Source organism: Nuphar pumila, chromosome 1 (assembly GCF_984573655.1).
Source record: "Nuphar pumila chromosome 1, dmNupPumi1.hap1.1, whole genome shotgun sequence".
Lineage (NCBI taxonomy): Eukaryota > Viridiplantae > Streptophyta > Magnoliopsida > Nymphaeales > Nymphaeaceae > Nuphar > Nuphar pumila.
In genome coordinates, this window is record NC_143249.1 from 23954312 (window position 1) to 23978992 (window position 24681).

The 24681-nt window shown below is 36.6% G+C and overlaps 1 protein-coding gene across 3 annotated transcripts in view; it reads left to right on the forward strand.

Annotated features, from left to right (window-relative positions):
* The window catches only part of EBS1 (EMS-MUTAGENIZED BRI1 SUPPRESSOR 1), a 109789-nt gene extending 85108 nt beyond the window's left edge, over positions 1-24681 (forward strand). For 2 of the 3 annotated variants that reach the window (XM_089993529.1, XM_089993667.1), the window contains 14 exons: positions 5891-6038; positions 6530-6586; positions 6673-6803; positions 6910-6998; positions 7123-7466; positions 7562-7672; positions 19489-19553; positions 20236-20338; positions 20420-20578; positions 20740-20880; positions 21032-21075; positions 21183-21297; positions 23900-24052; positions 24144-24681. In XM_089993529.1, the coding sequence (XP_089849655.1) occupies positions 5891-6038; positions 6530-6586; positions 6673-6803; positions 6910-6998; positions 7123-7466; positions 7562-7672; positions 19489-19553; positions 20236-20338; positions 20420-20578; positions 20740-20880; positions 21032-21075; positions 21183-21297; positions 23900-24052; positions 24144-24320 (1837 nt within the window). In that variant the 3' untranslated portion in view covers positions 24321-24681. The remainder of the gene's footprint in view (positions 1-5890; positions 6039-6529; positions 6587-6672; positions 6804-6909; positions 6999-7122; positions 7467-7561; positions 7673-19488; positions 19554-20235; positions 20339-20419; positions 20579-20739; positions 20881-21031; positions 21076-21182; positions 21298-23899; positions 24053-24143) is intronic. The other variant, XM_089993598.1, reaches the window with a different exon arrangement.

Consider the following 24681-nt stretch of genomic DNA (forward strand, 5'->3'; position numbering starts at 1 on the left):
GGAAAAAGGTACTAGTTCTTTAATACCTTTTTCCTATGTGGTGGTTAGAAACCTATATCAACACAGATTCTGGATGCGGAAAGAGGGGGTTATGCTACATTGCAAGAAGTGGGTACTTGAGCATCATTTTAAGACGCTGCACATTAAGTGGTTGACAACGGAAACAATGACGAGAAAGGAGCTTGTGACACATTGGGGATGTTTGAATTGTGTGGAAAGTGGGCAGTTTCCACAGAAATGCATGGGCGCCTGTGCCATTTCTGCGGGCCCCATAATGCAATGCAAACATGGGAGCTGCTTTCCTTGTGAAAAGCAGCTCCCATTACCCCCCTTCCCACAGATTCATTTCTTGTGGTTGGGGTTGGGGGTTGGGTGGGATGGTCCGATCGCATTCTGCGGAAGAAGGTGCTGCCGTGGCACCCCCTTCCATGGGATGAAAATGCACCCAATAGGTGGCGTCGACAAGAGCTAGTCATGCCTTGAGGACAAGGTAAGGGAGGTGGAATACTAGGCATCCTCTTTATTGGTATTATTAGTCAACTTGGTTGGGTTCATTTTTTCAGTCGGATTATTATTATTTGGTTATGTTGGCTCCATTATTGTTTGAGTTTTTTGGATCAGTTTGGTATGTGTCATTGGATTTGATAGTTGTTTGTTTGGGTTATATTTTAAGTAGCAATTGTAAGAAAATTAGAAATTAATGAATGAAATGAAATCCTTTGCAAAGCAATGGAGGTTAAGGTTTCCTTGAAATAACCCCTCTCTCTTCTCACCCTCTCTTTCTCTCACACTCTTCTTTCCCTCTTCCTTTCCATTTCCTTCTTTTCCTTGTCTCCTTCCCTCTTCTGTCTTATTCTCTTTTCCTATTTCCTCTCTTTCCTTTCCCCATCTTCTTCTACTTTTCCTCCATCTCCCCATCTACCTTGTTGATGTGAGATTGACCTAGCAGGCTTGATACTCATGAAGCCTTAGTTTATGGGGCTCTTTGGATTGTTCAAACCACCTTTGTATAGCTTGAATATCTTATGTGTGTACCCACAACATGATTAGTACAATATCAAGAGAGAAATAGAGACAGAGAGGAAGAAATGAGAGTAGGAAAAAAGTGGAAGGAAAAAGAAGAGGGGGCTTATTGAAAGTTTTTGACCTGTACTTGTATTGAGAAAGTGAGAAAAGAGATAGATAGAGAGAGAGACGAAGAGAAGAACCTAAAGAGGTGATTGCGGCTGTCACGATTTCTAACTTAGAAATCGTGACCTAAAGCTGTATATTTATAACTTATATTACAGAAGTATTGGACTGGGTCTGATGTATCCAGACCCGAATAAAAGGAGACTATACATGGCTCGAGTCTTAATGTACCTAGACTATACATAAGTATCACATGAATCGGATCGGATCCGGATCGGGTCCTAATGACACTTTTCCACCTTTTTCACCCCCCCTCAAGTTGATCATGGTTATGGACCATGAACAACTTGCCTTTAAGCATCCAAAAACGATCCTTTGTTAACCCTTTGGTAAATAGGTCTGCAACTTGTCTTTCAGTATTGACGAACTCAGGCTCAATCTATTTTTCTTCAACTTTCTGTCTCACAAAGTGTTGGTCGATCTCAATGTGTTTAGCACGACTGTGATGTACAGGATTGAATGACATGTTGGTAGCACTTTGGTTGTCACATAGCAAGGTAGTGTGAGAGATCTTTTCTCCTACTTCAGTTAGTAGATGCCTGATCCATGTGGCTTCGGCAGTAGCAGTAGCCATAGATCTATACTTAGCCTCAGTACTTGATCTAGCGATAGCCTTTTGTTTTCTACTATTCCAAGAGACTAAATTTCTTCCAATGAAGACATAATATCTTGATGTAGATATTCGTTCATCAAGATCTCCTGCCCAGTCTGCATCACAATATACAATGAGTCTATACTCAACCAAGGATAGTAAACTTCAGTTGGCATATTCGTTGCATCAGCTCTGTCATCAAAATTTTGTTCATTAAAGACGTCATTTCTTGAGATTCTGATACGTTTGTTAGTGGTATCATAACACCTATATCCTTTGTAGTCATCTGCATATCCCACAAACCTACACTTTTGGTCCTTGTCCTGAAACTTGTTTCTCAGGGACCGATCAATATGCATATAGCAAACACATCCAAAGACACGCAGATCATGATAATTAGGATGAGCTCCAAAAAGACAGTGATAAGGAGACTTATTTTCCAGAATGATCATGGGCAATCTATTTATCACATGCACGGCAGAATGAAAAGCTTTTGTCCGTAGGTTGATGAGAAGATTGCTGTCATGAAGCATACTCATGACACTTTCAACGATATGTCTATGTTTTTGTTCAGCAATCCCATTTTGTTGAGGAGTGTGAGGGCAAGACACCCTTCTTCCTATTCCGTTATTTCGAAGAAAAGAAATAAAATCACGGGATGAGAATTCTCCACCTCCATCACATTGAAAAAATTGAATGGACTCAGAAAATTGTTTTTTTACCAAGGAAAGGAAATTTTGAAACAAAGAGAAGACTTCTGACTTATTTTTTATGAAATATATCCAAGTATATCGAGAATAACTATCAACAAAGATTAGATAATATCTGCTTCCAGGCACAGAGACAATTGGGGCGAGTCCCCGCACATCAGAACAAATAATCTCAAAAGGTTTTGAAACTCTCTTATTAATGGAATGGAAAGACAATACATGACTCTTGCATGAAAGACAACTAGAACACTTATGACTGTTGTCATCCCCATTGAGACTTTCTTTTGGAATGAGATTATTAGAGACAAGTTTCTCAATAAAATGACTCCCACAATGTCCTAACTGACTATGCCATAAGAATGACTTATTACATTCAGAGATACTAAAAACACTGGCAGAAGAGGATGAACACGACTCTAATAAAGGCTTCGAAATCAGGTGAGCAGGGCGAACATCATGACATGGAGCTTCTTCAAAGACATACATGCTACCTCGTCTCTTTCCTTCAACGAATGTTTCCCTCGTGCGTAGGTCCTTGACTTGCACAGAGAAGGGAGTGAATTCAACCGAAGCATTATTATCATCAATAAGTTTGGAGACAGAGACAATATTTTTCTTAATGTCAGGATCATGAAAAACGTCAGAAAGAGTAAGAGTTAGACAGTCTTTCCAACATGAGAAACAGGATGGTGGGATCCGTCTCCAGTGACAATCTTACTTTTTCCAAAATATGGAATAGGGTTAGAAATTTTACCTGCATCGCCGGTTACATGAGTTGCTGCCCCTGAATCGACAAACCATGTGCCTTCATCACTCTGCTTCAATTTTAACTCTGACAAGACAGATATCAGCAAATCTTTAATCTCTCCACTGTCTCTGGTGTTTGTGAACTTTCTTTTGGTTTCTGTCTGCGGACCCTTTCCTTTATTCTCTGGATTATGCCAACAATTCGCCTTGATATGCCCCTTGTTACAAAGGAAGCAAGTAGGAATGGATCTTGGTCCTTGTGCATGAGCTGACATGTTTGGAGTGGGAAGCAAACCACGCCCTCCGTGTCCACTTTGCCCTTGTCCTCCTCGTCTTCGTCCTCTACCATAAGTCACTTTTGTGGTCAAAACTTCTTGAGTATTTGGATAATTATGAGTTTCTTCAGAGAATCCCTTCAGAGTCATTTCATACTGGATCAATTTGGCTCGTAGCTCATCGAAGGTAGGAAGAACAGGAAGGCACAATAGTGATGTAACTATCATATTGTAGTCAGATCCCAATCCACTCAGAGTTTGTTGCACCATATCATTATCACTAACGACACACCCTGTAACTGCAAGCTAGTCTGTGATGATCTTTATCTTGTTCAAATATTCCATGATGGTCATAAAATCTTTTCTTAGCAACTGAAATTTCTTTTTTAGAAAAACCACCCTTGCTTGAGAAACCTGCGAATACGTCTGAACCAGTCGTTCCCAGAGTTGTAGCGTTGTACAATTGTTAGGAATGACAACGAGAATCTCTTGAGACAAAGTTGATGTGATGTATGCAACAACTAATTGATCTTTCCTTTCTCAATTGAGAAATTCAACATTTTTGACATACAAGATTGAACTCGCCCCTTGGTCATCTTTTTCTTCTCTCGGCATAAATTCTGGTGGGACTGAAGTGGTTCCATCCAGGTGACCTAAGAGGCCTTGACTCCTTATGAAAGGAATAATTTATCTCTTCCAAATCAAGAAATTTGAGGTGTTTAACTTTTCAGAAACAAGCTGGTTGAGAAAACTTGAAGAAAGGTTTGATTGAGAGTGATAAAAAACCATTGAGAATGAGAATCAACAGGAGTATCCACGAAAAATTCTAACCCTTTTTTTTTTTGGAACAGAGGGTCGTAAATTGTCAGAATCGGAGGATGCAGGAACTGATGTTCAACTTGTGAAAACTGCTATTCAACGACGTGTGAAAAACACCTTCACACGTTAAATATATTTGCAGAAATAAGAATCGCAAACATATATTTGAATGTGCAAGTACGAGGAGAAGGTTGGACACAAGAAGATCGAGCAGACAAGCAATAAAGGAATGTCAAACGGGCAATATCAATAAAATGAAATAGGGATCGTGATTGGTCTGGTGTTTCACGTGAGTCAATTTCAGCGATTCACGTGAAACACAGCCACTCCTTTTTACGGTTTGGGTTCACGTGAACAGGATTCACGTGAGCCTCAGATCCAAGAGAGAAACAGACCCACTTGAGGTGTGGGTGAACAAAATAATTCGGGAAAGAGAAGAAGAATGATGGAAGAAGAAGAGAAATGAAGAAGAGTAGATAAGGGGAGAAGCAAAAAAAAAAAAAAAACCTCAAAATTCCGATTGGATGTCAGAATTCCTGTTTAGAAGAGATGAGGACTTCAGATTGGGCTGTTGATGGGTTCGGCTCAAGAAGATGAAGAGGACTCGCTGAAGGATCTCGGCCTTTGATGGTTCGGCTGAAGAAGATGAAGGGGACTCGTTGAATGAAGAAGATAAAGACGTGCTAAACTCCGATTGTCGCACCTGACGGAAACATTTTCCGGCCCTTAGACAGATCTCGGCTCTGATACCATGTTAGAATTCCACCTTGGTACCTGTATTGAGAAAACGGGAGAGAGAGAGACGAAGAAAATATTACAAGAGAGGTGCTGCGGCTGTCACGATTTCTTATTTTAGAAATCGTGACCTAATGGCTATATTAATACACTTAAGTTTACATTGTGGGTCAGGTCTGGTGTAATATCCGAACCCGGATACAAATAAGAATACAAGCTTATACATGAATGAACTCGGGTCTGGTACAGGATCCAGACTCGAAACACTGTTCACCTTTTTCACCTTGTGTGCCCATTGAGTGGGTTTTGTGGGTGAGCCTTTTCATGGTTCTTTGTATGTTCATCTTGGTGTTTTCGTGGATCTTATTATAGCTCTTTTGTGTATCCACTTTGGTGACTTGGAGAACATTGCTGGAGGTTCTCATTTCTTTACATGCATGTGATGTGCGTGTTCATGTGCATGTATATGTCTTCCCTAGGGTACTTGAGTCTTTGAGCACCAAGAATGAACGACATCCATGGTATATGAAACATTACCTTCATAAATTTGGTTTTGCATGCCAATTTCTATCATCTTCATATAGTATCTGTTATGATGGTTATAGAGAAATGATAGCTCATATGAATTCTTTGGCCATTAAAAGACTTCCAAGTAGCAAATTGAACTATTGGCAATTCTGGTAGTATCATTTAAGTTTTATTGCAATCCTATGTTTTATCTCATTTTAGATCTAAATGTGCCAACTATTGCTCAATTGTGTTATGAACTTAAATTTGGTGTGTAAAATTTATGACTCAGATACCTTTTGCTTTTTGAACAGTGCTGTTATATTGAACAATGAAAACTCTGCCATTCATATTGATGCTGTTATTGATCCCTTGAGCTCTGTGGGCCAAAAGCTTGCTCCTCTTCTTCGTGTGTTATGGAATCTTGTGCACCCAAGCATGAGAATTGTACTTAATCCAGTGGTGAGAATCATGCACTTTACTGCTTTGTTACTTGTTTCCTATATTTGATGTGTTTCCAATGGGGAATCATGCATTTGCATGCATTATATGCTTTAACAGCATATTTGTGCGGTCACGACATTTCCCTATTTGATTCTACAATCATTGGGAGGAGGAATATAGGGACAATGTCTTGTAACTCATTTATTTGTTATAATGACACTTTCACTATTTCCTTCTCTACTGCTGATGAGGAAACTGAGAACAAATTGATTGAATGTCCTTTTGTCTGGAATCTTAAGGTAATGATTTAAGTTAATTACCTGATATGAAAAACCTGGACATGATCTTGGATGCGATTTTCATTGCAAGCAGTTCTCTTTATGTAAATTTTTGATAAAGCTAATGCAGTGAACAAGCTTAAGGATACCATGGACTTGTTCTTCTTCTAATCATATTTTTATGAACTCTGGCCAATTTTGAAAATGTTGTTTCTGATTGCTTCTTTTTAGGGTTCTCTTGTCAACCTTCCTCTGAAGAATTACTACAGATATGTAGTGCCAACAATGGTACTCTCTCTCTCCCTCTCTCTCTCTCTCTCTACATACATACATACATACAATGTTGATCATCTTATCTGTGATATGGCTTGCAGGATGACTTCAGTAGTGTTGACTTTTCAGTAACCGGACCAAAAGCCTTCTTTTCGAATATGCCATTGTCCAAAACTCTTACAATGAATCTTGATGTCCCTGAGCCATGGCTTATTGAACCTGTGATTGCTGTGTATGTTGTATTATAACCCAAGCATTCTGTTGGTACTTTTTGTGTTACTTCAGGGCACTCTGTTCTAACAATTTCAAATAAAAAACTATTTTCTATCCGTACATAGGCATGACTTGGACAACATATTGCTTGAAAACCTTGGTGATGTTCGGACATTGCAAGCTGTATTTGAGCTTGAAGCACTCCTTTTGACTGGTACCTTGTTTCATCTTCAGGCATAGTTTTGTCTTTTTTATTTTTCTTGTTTTTCTGAAGAATTAAGTATAGATACTTGTTATGATCAGATTTTCTCTCTTTAGTAATGGATCTTAATTGATAGGTCATTGCTCTGAAAAGGACCAAGATCCTCCTCGAGGCCTTCAATTGATTCTTGGAAGAAAAACCATGCCACACTTGGTTGACACCCTTGTGATGGCTAATTTGGGTTACTGGCAACTAAAAGTCTCCCCTGGGGTTTGGTATCTCCAGCTTGCTCCAGGCAGAAGTGCTGAGCTATACGTAATGGTTGAAAATGAATATGGAAATCGGCAACCAAGTAAGCAGATTCTGATAGATGATCTAAGAGGAAAGTTGGTGCACCTTGAAGTAATGAAGAGGAAAGGAAGGGAACACGAGCTACTGTTAACTGCAACAAATGATGGCCATTCCCAGAAAATGAAGGAAGTGAGTAAATTTGATAAATTATAATGCAGATAATGGGTTCTGCATCCTAAAAATTACTGTCAATAATGATGTGTACATCCATGCACAAATTACAGTCTCATTGGTGGCAGGACACACTCAGTAGTTGGAATGCAAATATACTGAAGTGGGCATCTGGGTTAATTGGAGGGAGTGAGCAGTCTAGGAAGAGACAAATTCATTCGGGGGTAAACTATACTGTTTCTTTCTAAGATATCTTATGGTAACTTGTTAGCACAATTCCTGTTATTTTCCTTTTGTGGTGTGCGTCTTGAAAGCAAGATAATATTGTGATCAATTTTAGATGCAAGTTTGTTTTAGGATTCAATTCTAACTTCATATTTGAATCTGAAAGTGGGAAAATCAAATGGAAAATATGGTAAATATCCGTTCTCCAAAGAGTTTTATCTTTTCCTCTCTAAAAGTGGTGTTAATTCTAAGTTTTTGTGGAAATATGAGTGATTAATTGTCAACAAATTTTAAGTTAGATATATCAAGTAACTATACCTTGAACTATCATGTTAACTATCTGAAGATAGCCTTTGACCTTGACAGCCAACAACTATTCTGTTTGGAACAACAGTGTCTTTTTTATCAGAAAATAAGTAGTTCCAGGCTAATATCCTGTCAATATTCCCTTTCTCATTTGTTGTGTGAATTGACATTTTACAGTCGGATTTTTTTGTCAATCTTGTTACTCCTTTAGGCACCTGTGGCGTTCGAGTACTGTGGCCGACTGAACCCAACCTGCCAGAACACAACTTGGCATACTTATTTCACTGGGCACAATCACAGTGCACAAGAAAAGCAACAAGAGCGTGATAGCGACACACTAAGAAAGAGCATAAATGAATGCAAATAAAGAAGCGTGACAGAATGGGAGTAATGTTGCATTAGATAAGGAACAACCACCCAAATGTTACACAAACACTTATCTGGAATATCATGGGCACATGGCATGTGTTTTAGCGTCCTATTTCACCATGAATCCTTTTCTGTCAGTTCCACTTTTTCTCTAGTAATTATATATTTGTTTGAGTTTATGACCTCTAGTGTGTTTCTTTTTTCAAGGTAATGTTTCATATACGTTTGCTGCTTGTTGAGTTTCATTGAGTTTCTGATGTTTTATTTGATCTGACACTCCTGCTTTGCACTTCTCCATAGCTTCCAGCTTTTTGGTTGGACCAACGGATGGAATTCTTGTTTCAAGCGACACTTGTACTGTTGGCTGCAAGACGGCAATTTTGATTGCCAGTTTAGTTGGGAGTGGTTAGACCTGGTTCAGAAAAAGAGGAATGTTGTCTGTCTGGATTCCATTCAGTGCACTTATAAGAGCTTGACTGATGGTTATGGGGTAGGGAGGGATCCACTCTCTGGAGTTTGGTAACACAGGATTAACTGAAACCAGCATCAGAATTTTCCTGGGCTTTATTGCTGTAGTCTCTTCTTTTCAGCCGAAGCAATAGTTCTGCCTGTTTTATGTTTGTTAGCCAAACCTGTAGGCTTATTTGATCAACAACAGTTGAGTTATAGAAAGAAATAAGAATATCAGGGTTGATGTTTTTTAGGGGGTGTCAATGGGTCGGCTTTGGTTCGTACCTGGGTGGGACCAAACCAGTGGCGGAGCCAGGAATCTAAACTAGGGTGGGCACAAATGCACTGTAAAAAAGAAAAAAAATGCAAAAAAAACTAAGATCCAATTGAATATTATGTTATTTAAAAAAATAAATATAAAACCTAAACGCTAAATCCTAACAAACATCATTCATATATATAATAATTTAAAAACCCTAAAATTCTAAGTTTATAACTAAAATCAAGCATGCGGAATCAAGTTTAATGTTGGTTGAAAAGAAAAAACAAAGAAGTACCTAAATGGTAATTGGAAAAAAACAAACAGAAAAACCCTAAAACCTAATGAAATATTCATGGTTCATGCTATTTAAAAAAATAAGAAAAACTAAATCCTAAACAAGCATGATTCACATGTATATGCTAATTTGAACCCCCCCCCTAAATTTCTAAGTAAGCACGTAGAATAGAATCATGCTTAATGTTGATTAAAAATGAAAATGCAAAAATACCTAATTAAATACTTCATCTCATTTAAAAAACCAAAATCAAACACCTAAATTTTAATTGAAAAAAAACAAAAAAACCCCTAAAACCTAATTAAATACTCATTGCCATTTAAAAAAGTTAAATATAAAACCTAAATATTAACAAACACCATTCATATATTTAATAATTAAAAAAAACAAAACCCTTAAAATTCTAAGTTTATAACTAAAAACAAACATGTGGAATCAAGTTTAATGTTGATTGAAATTGAAAAACAAAGAAATACCTAAATGCTAATTTTTTTGAGAGGTATCTAAATGCTAATTGCAAAAAAAGCACAAAAAACCCTAAAACTTAATAAAATATTTATGGTTCATGCTATTTAAAAAATAAAAACTAAATCATAAACCCGAATCCTAAACAAACACCATTCACATGCATATGCTAATTAAAAAACCCCTAAAACCTAATTAAATATTCATGCTATTAAAAAAACTAAATAAAAACCCTCAATTCTAACAAATATCATTCATAGTTTCATACATAGGCTAATTGAAACAAAAAAATAACAAAACCTCTAAAATTCTAACTAAAATCAAGCTTGTGGAATCATGTCTAATGTTGATTGAAGAAAAATGCAAAAATAACTAATAAATATCTATCTTATTAAAAAAAATTAAATGCTAATTGGGAAAAACAGAAAAAGCCCTAAAACCTAATTATATATATGCAATTATTTAAGAAAAAGTAAATAAAAAACCTAAATCCTAAGTCCTAACAAACATCGTTATTAATTTCATTAGTAATGATAGGGTGCTCCCGGAGCACCTACTCCCACCTAATAGAAGCTTCATTTTTTAAAAAATTGAATACTTTTTTGTTGGTCATACCCTATAGATATAATCTACGATCTTTATTTAGTGAAAAACAAGTTTTGGATCATGTGATTATGGCATACATGTAGGTTTTTTAAGATCTTCAAAAATCAACGGCTCACAATATGCCAAAATTTCATGACTTAAAAAACCTATTTTGATGTAAAAAAGCATTATCCAAAACATGATTCCTATCAAATAAACTGTGTTAAGTACATCTATAAGGCCTGATTGAGAAGATGCAACCTACAACTATGATTTCTAATAGGTGTGAGTAGGTACTCCGGGAGCACTGTAGCATTACTATAATTTCGTATGCTAATTAAAAAAACAACAAAAAAACACCAAAATCCCTAACCATAAAAAAAGGCACAATAAGAAGGTCAGATGTCCACCATGCTGGATTGACCATCAGATGGCAGACGGCAGGGCGCAGCCACGCACACAAGCAGCATGCCTGACCCTGGCCTGAGCAGAAATTAAGAGAGAGAGAGAGAGAGAGGACTTGTGCATTGGTGCCTTCGGATGGTGAATAGTCGATGCCATCCTTTGGTCTAGTGGTGTTCCGAGCAAGAGGCTGGGTCGAGGTCATGAGAGAGAGAAAGAGAGAGGTGGGGTCAGGGTGGGGGGGAGAACACATCGTGCCTTGGCCTTTGTTCGGGCCTGAGTGGTGCCTACCCTGACCTAGGGTACCTCTAATGTGTGCTTCGGGTCAGGGTGGGCACTGCCCACCTTGACCCGCTACCCGTTGGCAGAGTATTTCAGGTCAAGGTGGGCACTGTTAAAATATAGTGTATATATTTGTATACCTACATTATACATATATCAGGGATATTTTGGTCATTTAATAACATAATATAGTCTTTTTTCTGTTTTTTTATATGTCAGTCAATTATGACTGTTGGAGAGGCAGTCCAACGACTAGTTAGAATGCCCCCAACGGTCATAAATATGATCGTTAAATATGACCGTTGGAGACAGTCTATTAGACTGCCCCTCTCACTATATGTGAGGCTCTATAAATAGCGCCTCACCACTTTATGTAAAATAAGCTTTCTAAGCTTATTGGCTGTTATATAAAAATCAATTTTTTACATTGTGCTTATGTGGAATTTGTGCCATTGTGCTCTTGTGGAAATTGTATTTTTTGTATCTCTTTTATGAGATTATTATTGGTCCATTAGAGACCATATTGTATTTGTTTACTTGTGTAGCCCTTTGTTGGCATTGTGATTGTGCACATCTTGTTTCATTACATGGTATTAGAGCTTAGGGCTCTTGAAGTGTTGCAAGTTATCTTGGGATTGTTCTCTTTGTGGTGATACTCTTCAATCTTTAGTCTTCAAAAACAAGCCTTCTTTATTATAGGATAAAGAGATTTCGTCTACGTCATCTCCTACAAGTTCAACGAAAGCAACTATTTGATGTGGGTTACCACAATGAAAAATCACATAAAAGGTAAAAAGCTTTGGGGGTTTGTTAGTAGAACCACTAATGAACCTAAACTTAAATTGACAAGAAGAGAAGGAGATCAAGTCAAAGCTCTATCTGAAGAAGAAAAAGGAAAAACTTTGCAAAAATACCAGAACAAGTTGGAGGATTAAGAAGCTTGCAATGCTCAAATACTTTTATGGTTTATGAATACCATGAAGTTTAAGATCGCCACCAACATCATCAAATTTAAAAAAGCATGTGATGCATGGATCTTCCTAAAGAGCATATTCATTAAAAAAGATATGGCTAAACTATATTAACTTCAAGACAAGATACGTAATATAAAACAAGGAGATAAAATTTTAAGTGACTTTTATGGTATCTTGTTTCCTATTTGGGATGAACTAGCTATATTAGAACCAAAATGGGAAGGTTCGGCCATTGAGACGAGAAAATTGCAAGTTGAAAATGAAAACCTTCTTTCTTTTCTATATAGTCTCTGACCGAAATTTGAGCAAGTTAGGTCCTCCTTGCTTCATAGGACTTCATGTCCTTCTATAAGTGAGACTTTTGCTCAAATTTGTCAAGAAGAAACAAGACTTGGAATGCATAAGTCTAATAACGAAGTTCTTGCTGTATCAAGACCCACAAATTTTGTAAAAACTTATAAACGACCTCATTTTGAAAGCAAATTCAATAGAGAATGATATAATGAGGAGGATACAAAGGAGGATATAAGAGTAAAATTACTTGTCATCATTGTAAAGAACCGAGGCATATAAGACCGGATTGTCCCAAGCTCAAAAAAGTGGTCACCGTAAGTGAAAAACCTCAAGAATCAAAAGAAAGGGAACAACTTCAATGATTTAACAATTGCCCAAATAGCGGAGGCCGTCTCACAAATTCTAAAAGCCACTCCATCTACATCCGATGCTGCCATCTCCTCTTCTTTTCCTCCGGGTAAGTCTTCGTGGATTTTGGATTCAGGAGCCTTTTTTCACATGACTCATAATGAATCTCTTTTATCCGATTGCACTAATTCATATTTTTCATGTGTGTCAATCGCCAATGGTACTTCTTTGAAAGTTAAAAGTATAGGAAACCTCAACGATATTTCAAATTTTTTTTATTCCAAATATGAGGGTTATTCCAAAATTAGATTTAAACCTTTTTCGGAATCTCAAATTTCTGATTATGGGGTGAAGGATTCTTCTCATCTAAGGCTTGTTGGGTGCAGGATCTCCAATTAGGGAAGCTGATTGGGCAAGGTCATAGAAGATGAGATCTTTATTATATGGGTTCCTTATGTTTACTTAAAAACTCTTTTTCTAATCATATTAAAGAAACTAATTTAGATCTTTGGCATGAAAGATTAGGACACCCAAGTATATCCAAATTATCTTATTTTCTATTTTTTGAAAAAAATTGTAAGGATAAAGAATTTGTATGCGAAGATTGTATACTTGAAAAAATGCAAATGATGCCTTTTGGATCTAGAACTTCCTTGACTAATTAATTCTTTGAATTAGTGCATTCGGACGTATCTAGTCCCGCTCCTGTTATGTCAAATGATGGTTATTCATATTATGTTACATTCATAGATGATTTTAGTAGACATACGCGGATCTACTTAAACTCAAATTGGAAGGCTTTTTCTGCTCTAAAAATTTTCATAATCTTGTTAAAAATCAATTTGCAGAGGCTTTGAAGAAAATGAAATCAAGAAGGGCAGTTGGCCCAGATGGTATACCTATCGAGGCTTGGAAATGCTTGGGAGAGAAAGGTTTAGAATGGTTGACAAATCTTTTTAACAAGATTTGGCGGACAAATAAGATGCCTAATGAGTGGAGGAAGAATACTTTGGTGCCTCTATATAAGAATAAGGGTGATATACAAGATTGCACAAACTATCGTGGTATAAAACTCATGAGTCATACTATGAAACTTTGGGAGAGGGTGATTGAGTTTAGGTTGAGGAAGATTGTCATGATATCGGAGAATCAATTTGGTTTTATGCCTGGAAGATCAACTATGGAAGCTATACATCTTCTTAGACAACTTATTGAGAGAAATAGAGAGAGGAACAAAGATTTGCATATGGTTTTTATTGATTTGGAGAAGACTTACGATAGAGTACCTAGGGACGTTCTCTGGTGGACAATGATGAAGAAAGGTGTTTCTCTCAAGTACATTAGTATAATTAAAGATATGTATGAAGGAGTAGTAACCAATGTCCGCACTTGTGGAGGGGTGACAACCAATTTTCCTATAACGGTTGGGTTACATCAAGGATTTGCTTTAAGCCCTTTCCTATTTGCTATAGTGATGGATGAGCTTACGAGATCAATTCAAGAAAATGTGTCGTGGTGTATGTTGTTTGCTGATGATATTGTTTTGATTGATGAGTCTAGAGCTGGGGTTAATGCTAAGTTAGAATTATGGAGACAGACATTGGAAGCAAGAGGTTTTAAGTTGAGTAAGAGTAAGACAGAATACATGGAATGTCGATTTAGTAAGCAATGTAGTAGTGATGGGAGTGTAGTGAAGCTTGGTGAGCACGAAATACCGGTGAATGATTCTTTCAAATATTTGGGATCAATCATTCCAAAGTATAGAGAAATTGATGGAGATGTAAATCACAGGATAAAGGTTGGGTGGATGAAATGGAAGAGTGCAACTGGTGTGTTGTGCGATCGTAGAATGCCATTGTGGTTGAAGGGAAAGTTTTATAGGACGACTATTAGGCCCACTTTACTATATAGTACGGAATGTTGGGCTGCCAAGAGACATCATATTCAAAAAATGAGTGTAGCTGAGATGCGTATGCTGAGATAGATGTGTGGAAATACAATAAAAGATAAGATTCAGAACGAGGAGATACGTAAGAAGGTAGGCGTTGCACCCATTGAAAATAAGATGAGAGAGAATCGTTTACGGTGGTTTGGACATATTCGACGAAGGCCTAATGATGCTCCAGTTAGAAGGATGAAGAAATGGGAAAATATATTAGTTAAAAGAGGTCGGGATAGGCCTAAGAAGACATGGATGGAGGTGATAAGAAAGGATATAAATGCTTTGAACCTCACCGAGGACATGGCATTGGATAGATATGAATGGAGAAGGATTCATGTGGAAGACCCATAATGATTTTCTTTGTTGGTTCATATCGCCGACCCCAATTGTTTTGGGATGAAGGCGTAGTTGTTGTTGTTGTTGTTAAAAATCAATTTAAAACAAATATTAAAATTTTCCGCTCCGACTCAAGGGGAGAGTTTTTTTCAAATGAACTTCAATCCTATCTAAAAACTCATGGTATTTTACACCAAAGATCTTGTCTTAGAACCCCCAACAAAATGGTATTTTTGAAAGAAAGCATCGTCATATTATTGAAACTATTAGGACCCTACTCATTTCAAAAGAAATTTCAAAAAATTTTTTGGCCAAAGTCGCTCTCACCGCGGTATATCAAATAAATATAATGCCTTCTCAAACTTTGGAAAACAAATCTTCAATTGAAAAACTCTTTAAAATCTCTCTTGATTTGAAAAGACTAAAGGTCTTCGGATGTAAATGATTTGTGCTTCTTGAAAAATATAACAAACTGTCTTTTAAAGCTATAAAATGTGTTTTTCTTGGATATGCCGAAAATAAAAAAGGCTATTGATACTATGATCCAAAACATGATAAACTTTATGTCTCTAGAAATATAACATTTCTTGAAAATGAAAATGAATTTGATCTTGAAAAACCTGAGGAAGAATCCTAATATACCTTCTTATTTGATTTATTGTCTAAATCAAATAATGAAATTATTGATAATGATGATATTGATGATTTTAAGTCAAATAATGGACCAAGTGAAGAAATAGAACCAACTCATAACCTCTTACAATACTCTAGATAAGATAATGGGGAGCATCCATGTGCTTTTGAAAAATATAGTCAACCAACAAATGTTGAAGAGTCTAGTGTTGGGAGATCTGAATGGATACATAGCTCTCCAAATAGGTTTGTCTTTTATGAATCATTCTCTTCAAAGTATAGGGCATGCCTTCTAGCAATTCATTCATATCATGAACCATATAACTATAAAGAAGCTAAAAATATAAAAGAATGGGTAAAAGCTATGAAAATAGAATTAGATGCATTACATAATGCCCATACTTGGGAAGTCCAACATCTTCCTAAGGGAAAGAAGACAATAGGACGTAGATGGCTATTTAAACTTAAAACAAAGAGTGACGGGTCCCTAGAAAGATATAAAGAAAGATTAGTTGCAAAAGGATATTTTCAAGAATATGGAATAGATTATGAAGAAACATTTGCTCCAGTAGCTCGCATGAGTACAATTAGGGCTCTAGTTGTAGTAGCATCCATTACAAAATGGCCTCTATATCAGTTAGATATTAAAAATGTTTTCTTAAATGAAAATTGAAATAAAGAAGTTTACATGGATCCTTCCCCTGGTCAGACTATTAAAAATAGAATGATTCTTCGTTTTTAAAAAATTTTATATGGGCTTAAACAAGCTCCTAAAGCATGGTGTGATCTGTTTAGTGAAATTGTGTTGAATCTTTGATTTAAATCCTGTTATACTGATATTGCTTTTTTTGTAAGATCTGCAAGTACCTCCCTTATCATTCAGCTTTTGTATGCTGATGATATGATCATCACTGGGAATGATCAAAAGGAAATTGAGAAAATTAAGATTATGCTTAAAAAAACTTTTGATATGACTGACCTTGTGTTTTGAGCTATTTTTTAGGAATTGAAGTAGCATACTCGCCAAGAGGGTACATTTTGTCTCAAATAAAGTTTACAACTGATATTATTGCACGTTTGAAAATCGCAGACACAAAATATGTTGATACTCCCGAAGTGTTAAATGCTAAAGTAAGAGCTGAAGACCGAGTTTTATTAGATGATCTAACTCCTTATAGGCAACTCATCGGATCATTAGTGTAGTTATCTATTATCAGGCAAGACATTGCGCATGCAATAGATACTGCAAGTCAGTTTCAACATGCACCTACATCAGTTCGCGTGAGTGCCATGTTAAGAATAGTTTGATACATCAAAAAACTATATCTAAAGGGCTATCCTTATCATCTTTAAATCTTATTGCTTATATTGATTCTGACTAGGAAGGAGATCATAATGACCGTCGTTCAACTACTACAAGTTTTTGTGTGCTTGTAGGTGATTCTCTTATTTCTTGGAGATGCAAAAAACAACAGAAAGTGTTTTTATCTTCCACGAAAGCTAAATATACGGTGATGATTACAATAATAACCGAGGTCATATTGATGAGATCATTACTTTCAAATACGGGTGTTAATGCTTCAAAACCTTCAAAATTATGTTGGGATAACAAAAATGCTATATATATAGCCAACAATAACACATTTCATGAACGCATGAAATATATTGAGATAGATTGCCACTATGTTCGAGAAAAATACATGAAGGGGATGATTACTTTACCATATGTTTAGTCTGAGTTTCAGATTGCGGACTTTCACCAAAGCTCTTCCTCTATCAAGATTTTTGTATCTTCTTAGCAAACTTTTGTTGATCTCACCATAAGTCTGAGGGGGAGTGCTAAAATATAGTGTATATATTTGTATACCTAACTGATATTCATTTATTTGTACAATATACGTATATTGGGGGTATTTTGGTCATTTAATAGCATGTAATATAGTACAATCCAATAGGGACTGCAGAGTCTTTTTTGATTTTTCTGTTTTTTATATGTCAGTCAAATATGACTGTTGGAGAGGCTGTCCAGCGTTGGACTGCCTCCTAGAGCCTCACCACTTTATGTAAAATAAGATTTTCTAAGCTTATAGTCTATTATATAAAAATCAGTTTTTTACATTGTGCTTGTGTGGAATTTGTGCCATTGTGCTCTTGTGAAAATTGTGTTTTTTATCTCTCTTATATGAGATTGTTATTGGTCCATTAGAGACCATATTGTATTTGTGCACTTGTGTAGCCCTTTGTTGGCATTGTGATTGTTTACATCTTGTTTCATTACAGGCACATGCCCACCCTGGCCATAAACGATTTAGGGTTATTTTTCCAATGGGTTCATTAAAGAAATAGTTTCATATCACTTACCAAAGGGGGCTCTGCCTGTTTGGAAGGAGTTGTTCAAAACCCAATTGTATGTTGTGTAATTGGTGGGGGTTTGCCTAACCCCAACTTGCCTTTCAAAAAAAAAGTTTCATATCACTTATTATTTGTTACCGTATAAGCCTTATCAAATATCAATATTATATCTCATAACTTTTTTGTTATAAATATTTCCAATATTTTTCATTATATATTTATTTATAATATTTCAGTAAACCTACGTTGTACTAAGATTTTTTTTTTCAAAATCTCCCGAGATGTTCCATTGCTGGAGACATTTGTGTTTATGGTAGCTATCTGGTAAGATTTAGTGATGTAATTAATTTCTAAGTAGCAAATAATATGGATTGTAGAAAGGAAATTCATCAATTTTATGAGACATCAAACTATTATGTCAGGTTTCACAATTAAGTAATTACTATGATGTATAAACTTCAATGTCATAAAGAGAAGTTAGTTATGAAATTTTGACATAGACAAGCAAGCAAGATTTTCATTGTAAAACCATGACCCCCCCCCCCCCCCCCCCCCCACACACACACACACACACACACACCACCACCACCACCACACACACACACACATTTGGATGATATTTATAAATAGCTCATTGCTATTTATACTTCTCTTAAATAGCAAGTTTTGGCATTTGGATCTTTTATTTTTGTTTATTTTAACTTTTTATAAATTTAATGGCAAATCACCACCCATTTTTTTGATCAGAAACATGTGACGTGTAATTAAACAAGCGGAAATACAAATAGAAAACCCACAAAGGGGTTACAACAAACAATAGAAATTGCACAAGCAATAGTCCACTATGGGACAATACAACATTCAAGTGAGAACAATCACAAAGGCACAATATGGGCATACAAGAGCCACAAAGGGAACACACAACTCATAAAAATATATATATCTTTACTATGAAAAATGCTTAGAAAGCATTAGGTTACACAATAGGGGGGCGTCCTATTTATAAGCAAAAGAAGAGGTAAAGGGGCCAGCCCAACTAGTGGTTGGGCTAGCCCCCAACGGTCATAAATATGACCATTGGGACTAGCCCAACGACACAAAATGCAAAAAAATAAAAAAGAAATAACAAAGACCCCTAGTGGGTCGACCCTACAACTATGGGAAATGATTGAAATGCCCCTGATGGGTATTTCAGTTTATATATATATAATGGAGATTAACACAAGAATAGCTTCATGTACAAATAAAACAACAAACTCCATTTCTATCATCATAGTTTCTACATATGATGTTAATCATGTATTATTAAAACCTAAAAGGTTGAAAAGTATGAAAGTAGATATGTTTGGACTGGTTCATCCGAACTACCCAGTAGGAGGGCAAACTTGGTTGAGTCGGATGAGTCACTGGGTCAACCTACCAGTTTGAACCATGCTGCTGCTGATTTGAAATATTTGTAAATACTTGTGCTAAATGCTTATGCTGCATTCATGTTGAATGCTTCATTTTTCGGTTTGCAGGAACATCAAAAATTTGGGAGACATGGAGTCACTATCAACATATTTTCCATTGCTTCTGGGCATCTGTAGGTGTACTTGTTTGCTTCTTCATGCCTTTTTTATGATCAAAATAAGTTTTTCATTGCTGGATCTGGTTATATTCTGCATCTTCAGCATTTGATTCACAGTATCACACAAACACACATGTGCACACTCTAACAAGAGAAGTTTTATAATGGGTCATTCCACAAAAGGTTTCTCTTTTAGAAAGTGATATCTTCAAATTTGCTTTCATTATACACGTGTGCACACACACATACGCCATATGAGGATATTGACATGTTCACACAAGTTTATACCCCTAACAAATTTGAAATTATATAGTGGGTTGAGACATTGTCATTACCATGGCAATTTCGTTATTTTGTAACAAAGAAATGTCATTTGTTAATTGTGAATGGCATGTTTATTGAAATTTGAAAATATGCAGTGTCTTTTAATATATTTTCTTTATAAAATTGCTAAAATGCTCATAATGGTGGCAATTAATGTACAAAATCACCATATCATTCAAAAATTGTTAGAGGGTATAAATTTGTGAACTTATTAATTTCCACCTATTACCATGGAAGATAGCAGATGTGTGTGTAATATTTATGTGTATACATATGTATATAACTCCAGAAAAAGTGAGATCCACATCTTCTGTATTTTCTGGTCAGGCCATTTTGAATTCTTTACAAGAAATGTATATCTTGTTTATTGTAGGTATGAGCGTTTTCTTAAGATTATGATAGTCAGTGTTCTTAAGAACACCCAACGGCCAGTGAAGTTTTGGTTCATAAAGAACTATCTTTCTCCACAGTTTAAGGTCTGTAACACCCTTGCTTTGTTGTTAAATTTCTTTGGTCCTTGGAGGCTCATGCCGTGCATATAATTCTTACTTATGCAGGATGTCATACCACATATGGCACAAGAGTACGGGTTTGACTATGAGCTCATTACCTATAAATGGCCTACCTGGCTACACAAACAGATGGAGAAACAGCGGATCATCTGGGCATATAAAATTTTATTCCTTGATGTGATTTTCCCGCTTTCTCTTGAGAAGGTGCTAGGCTGCATTTGACATAAGCTGGTCTTTTTTTCCTTTGCCTTTTTGGATGTCTTCATGTTGCACGTGTATATGTGCATGTGCACACATGCATATATTTATTTATTTATTTTATACAGAACTTACATTTTCATCAACTGTATATATTATCTTTGCAGGTGATATTTGTCGATGCGGACCAGATTGTAAGAGCTGACATGGGGGAACTGTATGATATGGACATAAAAGGACGGCCTCTTGCCTACACTCCATTCTGTGATAACAATAAAGAAATGGATGGTTACCGCTTTTGGAGACAGGTTATTTCCCAAGTTTATCTTTATTTTAGAAATATATCAGTGTGGCATTTAGTTGAGTTATGTAGAATTTCTTCAAACTTTCAAAGTAATTGCAGCTAATCTAGCCTCGGTTTTCTCTTTTGCTTTCCCCCCCCCCCCCCCCCCCTAAAAGGGTTTCTGGAAGGATCACTTGCAAGGCAAGCCGTATCACATAAGGTATGTTCTCTTGTTTTTGCCTTTTTTGCATCATGTCAAGTATGGCCACTATTCATTGCTTCTTGTATGTGAAAGATTCACATATGGATATGGTATCCTTTGTGCAGTGCATTGTATGTTGTTGATTTGATAAAATTCCGGCAAACTGCTGCTGGAGACAATTTGAGAGTATTTTATGAGACCCTCAGCAAGGACCCAAACAGTCTCTCAAACCTTGATCAGGCAAGTGTTCAAAGTCAATGATGGCTAGCTGTTAACTTGGCTAATCTCATTGAATTGTTAGATAGCTTTCCTGTTTCTTTTTTGTCTTTTTAAAGTATAAGTGAACATATATGAATGCCAACCTCTCCTAACATATAGTTCTACTCAATTTTGCTTACTGTCATGTCTTCCTTTCATCCATGTAAAATTTGAAGGCGTCCCAGAATTTTCATAGTTTCCTTATGTGGACATCTAAGGAAAGCCAATCTGACAAGAACTTGGTTTCAAGTTGCAAAATATTGACATCAGGGGCAGAACAGACCCTTGGTGTTGCCTTTAGAAAGAATAAGAACCAGGGGCAGCAGAAATGAACTAACGGTGAATGCATAAAAACATAAATGACTAGTGGAGGTAGGACGTGATAAGTAAATGAAAATGATATGGTTAGAATGTTATAGTAGTTTAAGAATGTTTGAGGAAGATTATTCTTTGAAACAACATGCAGTACACCCATTCCTGCAGTATGCTAAAGTGATATTGGTTGGAGGAGAATTAAGATCATCTCTGAGGATAATTTGTTTGGAATGGGCTGGTCTTGATGTAGTTATGACTAATTATACTGGATGAATACCAGAAGAAAGCATGAGACTTTTAATTCCATAAGTCCAAATAGGACTTCACAGCATCTGGTTAATGTGAGATTGCTATAATTTGCTCTTGCTATTACCAAGGAATGCTCCAAACTATTGATTTGCCTCTCTTGAACAAAAGAAGTTCACATCCATTCTGAGCCTTTGACTTGATACGTGTGATTTTCTACCATTAAAATTTTCTCCAAATAGAAAACCATGTCATCTTTATAGATCTCAGAATGTGGCTACCTGTATTGCAAGGATGCCCTAGCAATGTTCTTATGGGTTCCATAATAACCTATCAATCAGATTTCTCTTCCTATTATTGATCTTTTCCTGCTTTCCCTTGTTGTTTTATAACGGGAAAAACCACCTCACCTCATGAGCTATTGGTGTAAAATCCCCAGGTCCTCTTGCCCACTCAGGGAGCACACCCAGCTTTAGTCTCGTGGCATGGGTTGCAGAACCTTGGCCTTCGAACTTATGACATCCTTTCATCTTAGTGATGTTGACGAGTCGCCCCTACCATATGAGTGGAGGCCTCATGGGCATCCCATCTTATCTTTTGCAAATGGGGAATAATGGTCAAGATGAGAGTTTTAGTTGATGGACAAACCAAGGTTACCAGGCTACGAGGCGAAAGCGGGACATGAAACGAGAAGCAGAAGCGAGAAGAGAGATATGATGAATCAATTTAAAAGCAAAATAGGAATAAAAGAGGAAGTGATATGAGATCAAATGAGAAGCAAAATACAAATCAAAAGAGAGAAATAAAAATGATTATTCTTAAATTTTGTAATTGCTTAGAGTAATATAACTAAATTCTTCTCAAAATCTAGAAATGATAGTTTCTAATTTAAAGAAAGTACATGAGAAGTGAATGGGAAGCATGAAAGGAAGCACATGGAAAACATAAAAAAGAAGTGTGAGAGAAGCGTATAGGAATCATGTTGGGAAGCATGGAAGAAACATGTGGGAAGCATAGGAGAAGCGTGTGAAAATCTAGATTCCTATCAAATTTCAGAAGCACTCTTCCGAAGCGAGTTTGGGGAAACCGCGCTTCCCACCTATCTATGAATCTTTCACTAACTCTGGGACAAACCGTTGGACTAGTCTTCATCAGTATGTGAATTGTAGCTGTCTCTGTTTAATTAATAAACTCGGGGTGGTAGCCTAACCCACATCATTAATGGAAGAAAAATTGCATGCAAGTGTGTATTATGCATGCATAAGCATATTCTGTTCATGAAAAAGTAACTTTACTACAAATTTCTCCTATTTTGTGCATCAAGCCTATGAAGAATATGGCCTATTAAGTGACTTGAAAAAGGCATCCTTCAACTTGTGCAAACTTTGGACATTGTGCCTTTTCTCTGTGTGGGTTATCTATTTACTGCAGATTAATCACAGAACAATGATTTATGGAATTGTTCCACTTGAGTAACAGAGACTTGTTAGTTACCAATGGCTGCAATGGGAAGCATGCTTACTTTCTGTGAGACATTTGGCCACAGAAATTCATGGTTGCCTTTTTTTGTTTGAAAGGCAAGCTGGGATTAGTCTGACCCCCACCAGTTATTATTCAACGTACAAGGAGACATGCACTGACAGCTCCTACCAACCACACGGAGCCCCCATTGGTTCATGGTCGCCTTTTGATGATGTCACAAAATGTTTACACTCAAGGGCTTAGAGCTGCACTGAGATATTTGAAAAAATTGGAGTCTCACTTTTTGAGATGCTGGCAGTAATGGTTTTGCCGCAACCAGTATCAAAATCATTTTGAGTGGTTGGTGGTTGCCTTTGTTCATCATAGACTTCTTGCATTTTGTCATATTAAGGCTGCTAAAGTAGAGCAATGTAGCATTTGACCAGAATTTCGTTGATGACTGCAGGCTGATTACATAAACTCGTTAATGTCGTAATCATTGTGGTTGATTCACAGTATACCCGTTGGTATTCTAGACTTACATTCTGTTCTGGTAATACAGGACCTTCCTAACTATGCGCAACATACCGTCCCCATCTTTTCTCTACCCCAAGAATGGCTTTGGTGTGAATCTTGGTGTGGAAATGCTACAAAATCAAAGGCTAAGACTATCGACTTATGCAACAATCCCATGACCAAGGAACCAAAACTTCAGGTAATTCAAGGCAATGTCTCTTTGATCTCATGTTATGAACCTCTTCTCTGTCCTCAAATTTTCTTGGGCTATCTCTTTTGTTCACACCCAGGGTGCCAGGAGAATAGTTGCTGAGTGGCCAGAACTAGATGCGGAGGCAAGGCGATTCACTGCCAAAATTCTCGGTGAAGAGTTTGAACCTTTGTCTCCATCTACAAAGGCAGGAACTGATCAGACAGCCTCTGTTTCTGTTGATGCTCTGGATAAAGAATCAATGTCAGAGTTGTGAAGAGAGAGAGAGAGAGAGAGAGAGAGAGAGAGAGAGAGAGAGAGAGAGATGCTGATGCTTATCAGAGAGAGATAGAGAGATGCTGATGCTTATCTTTTTGGCCATTGTCCGTTTTGGTAAATTCATTTTTGGGGAAATCGGATGATAGAAATCGGGAATGTCGATGAGACCACAAATTTTGTAGATCTATGATTTATAACTTGAAAATTGTAGATTATAGTATTGAAAATCCAGTCAAATCGGCTGATTTTTACTGATTTGAACCTTTTTTGCATGTATTCGACCCGATATTTTACTGAAATGGGGTTCATGTAAAAACTGATAAAAATCGGGGAATGGGTAAAAAGCTAATTGTTTTCCA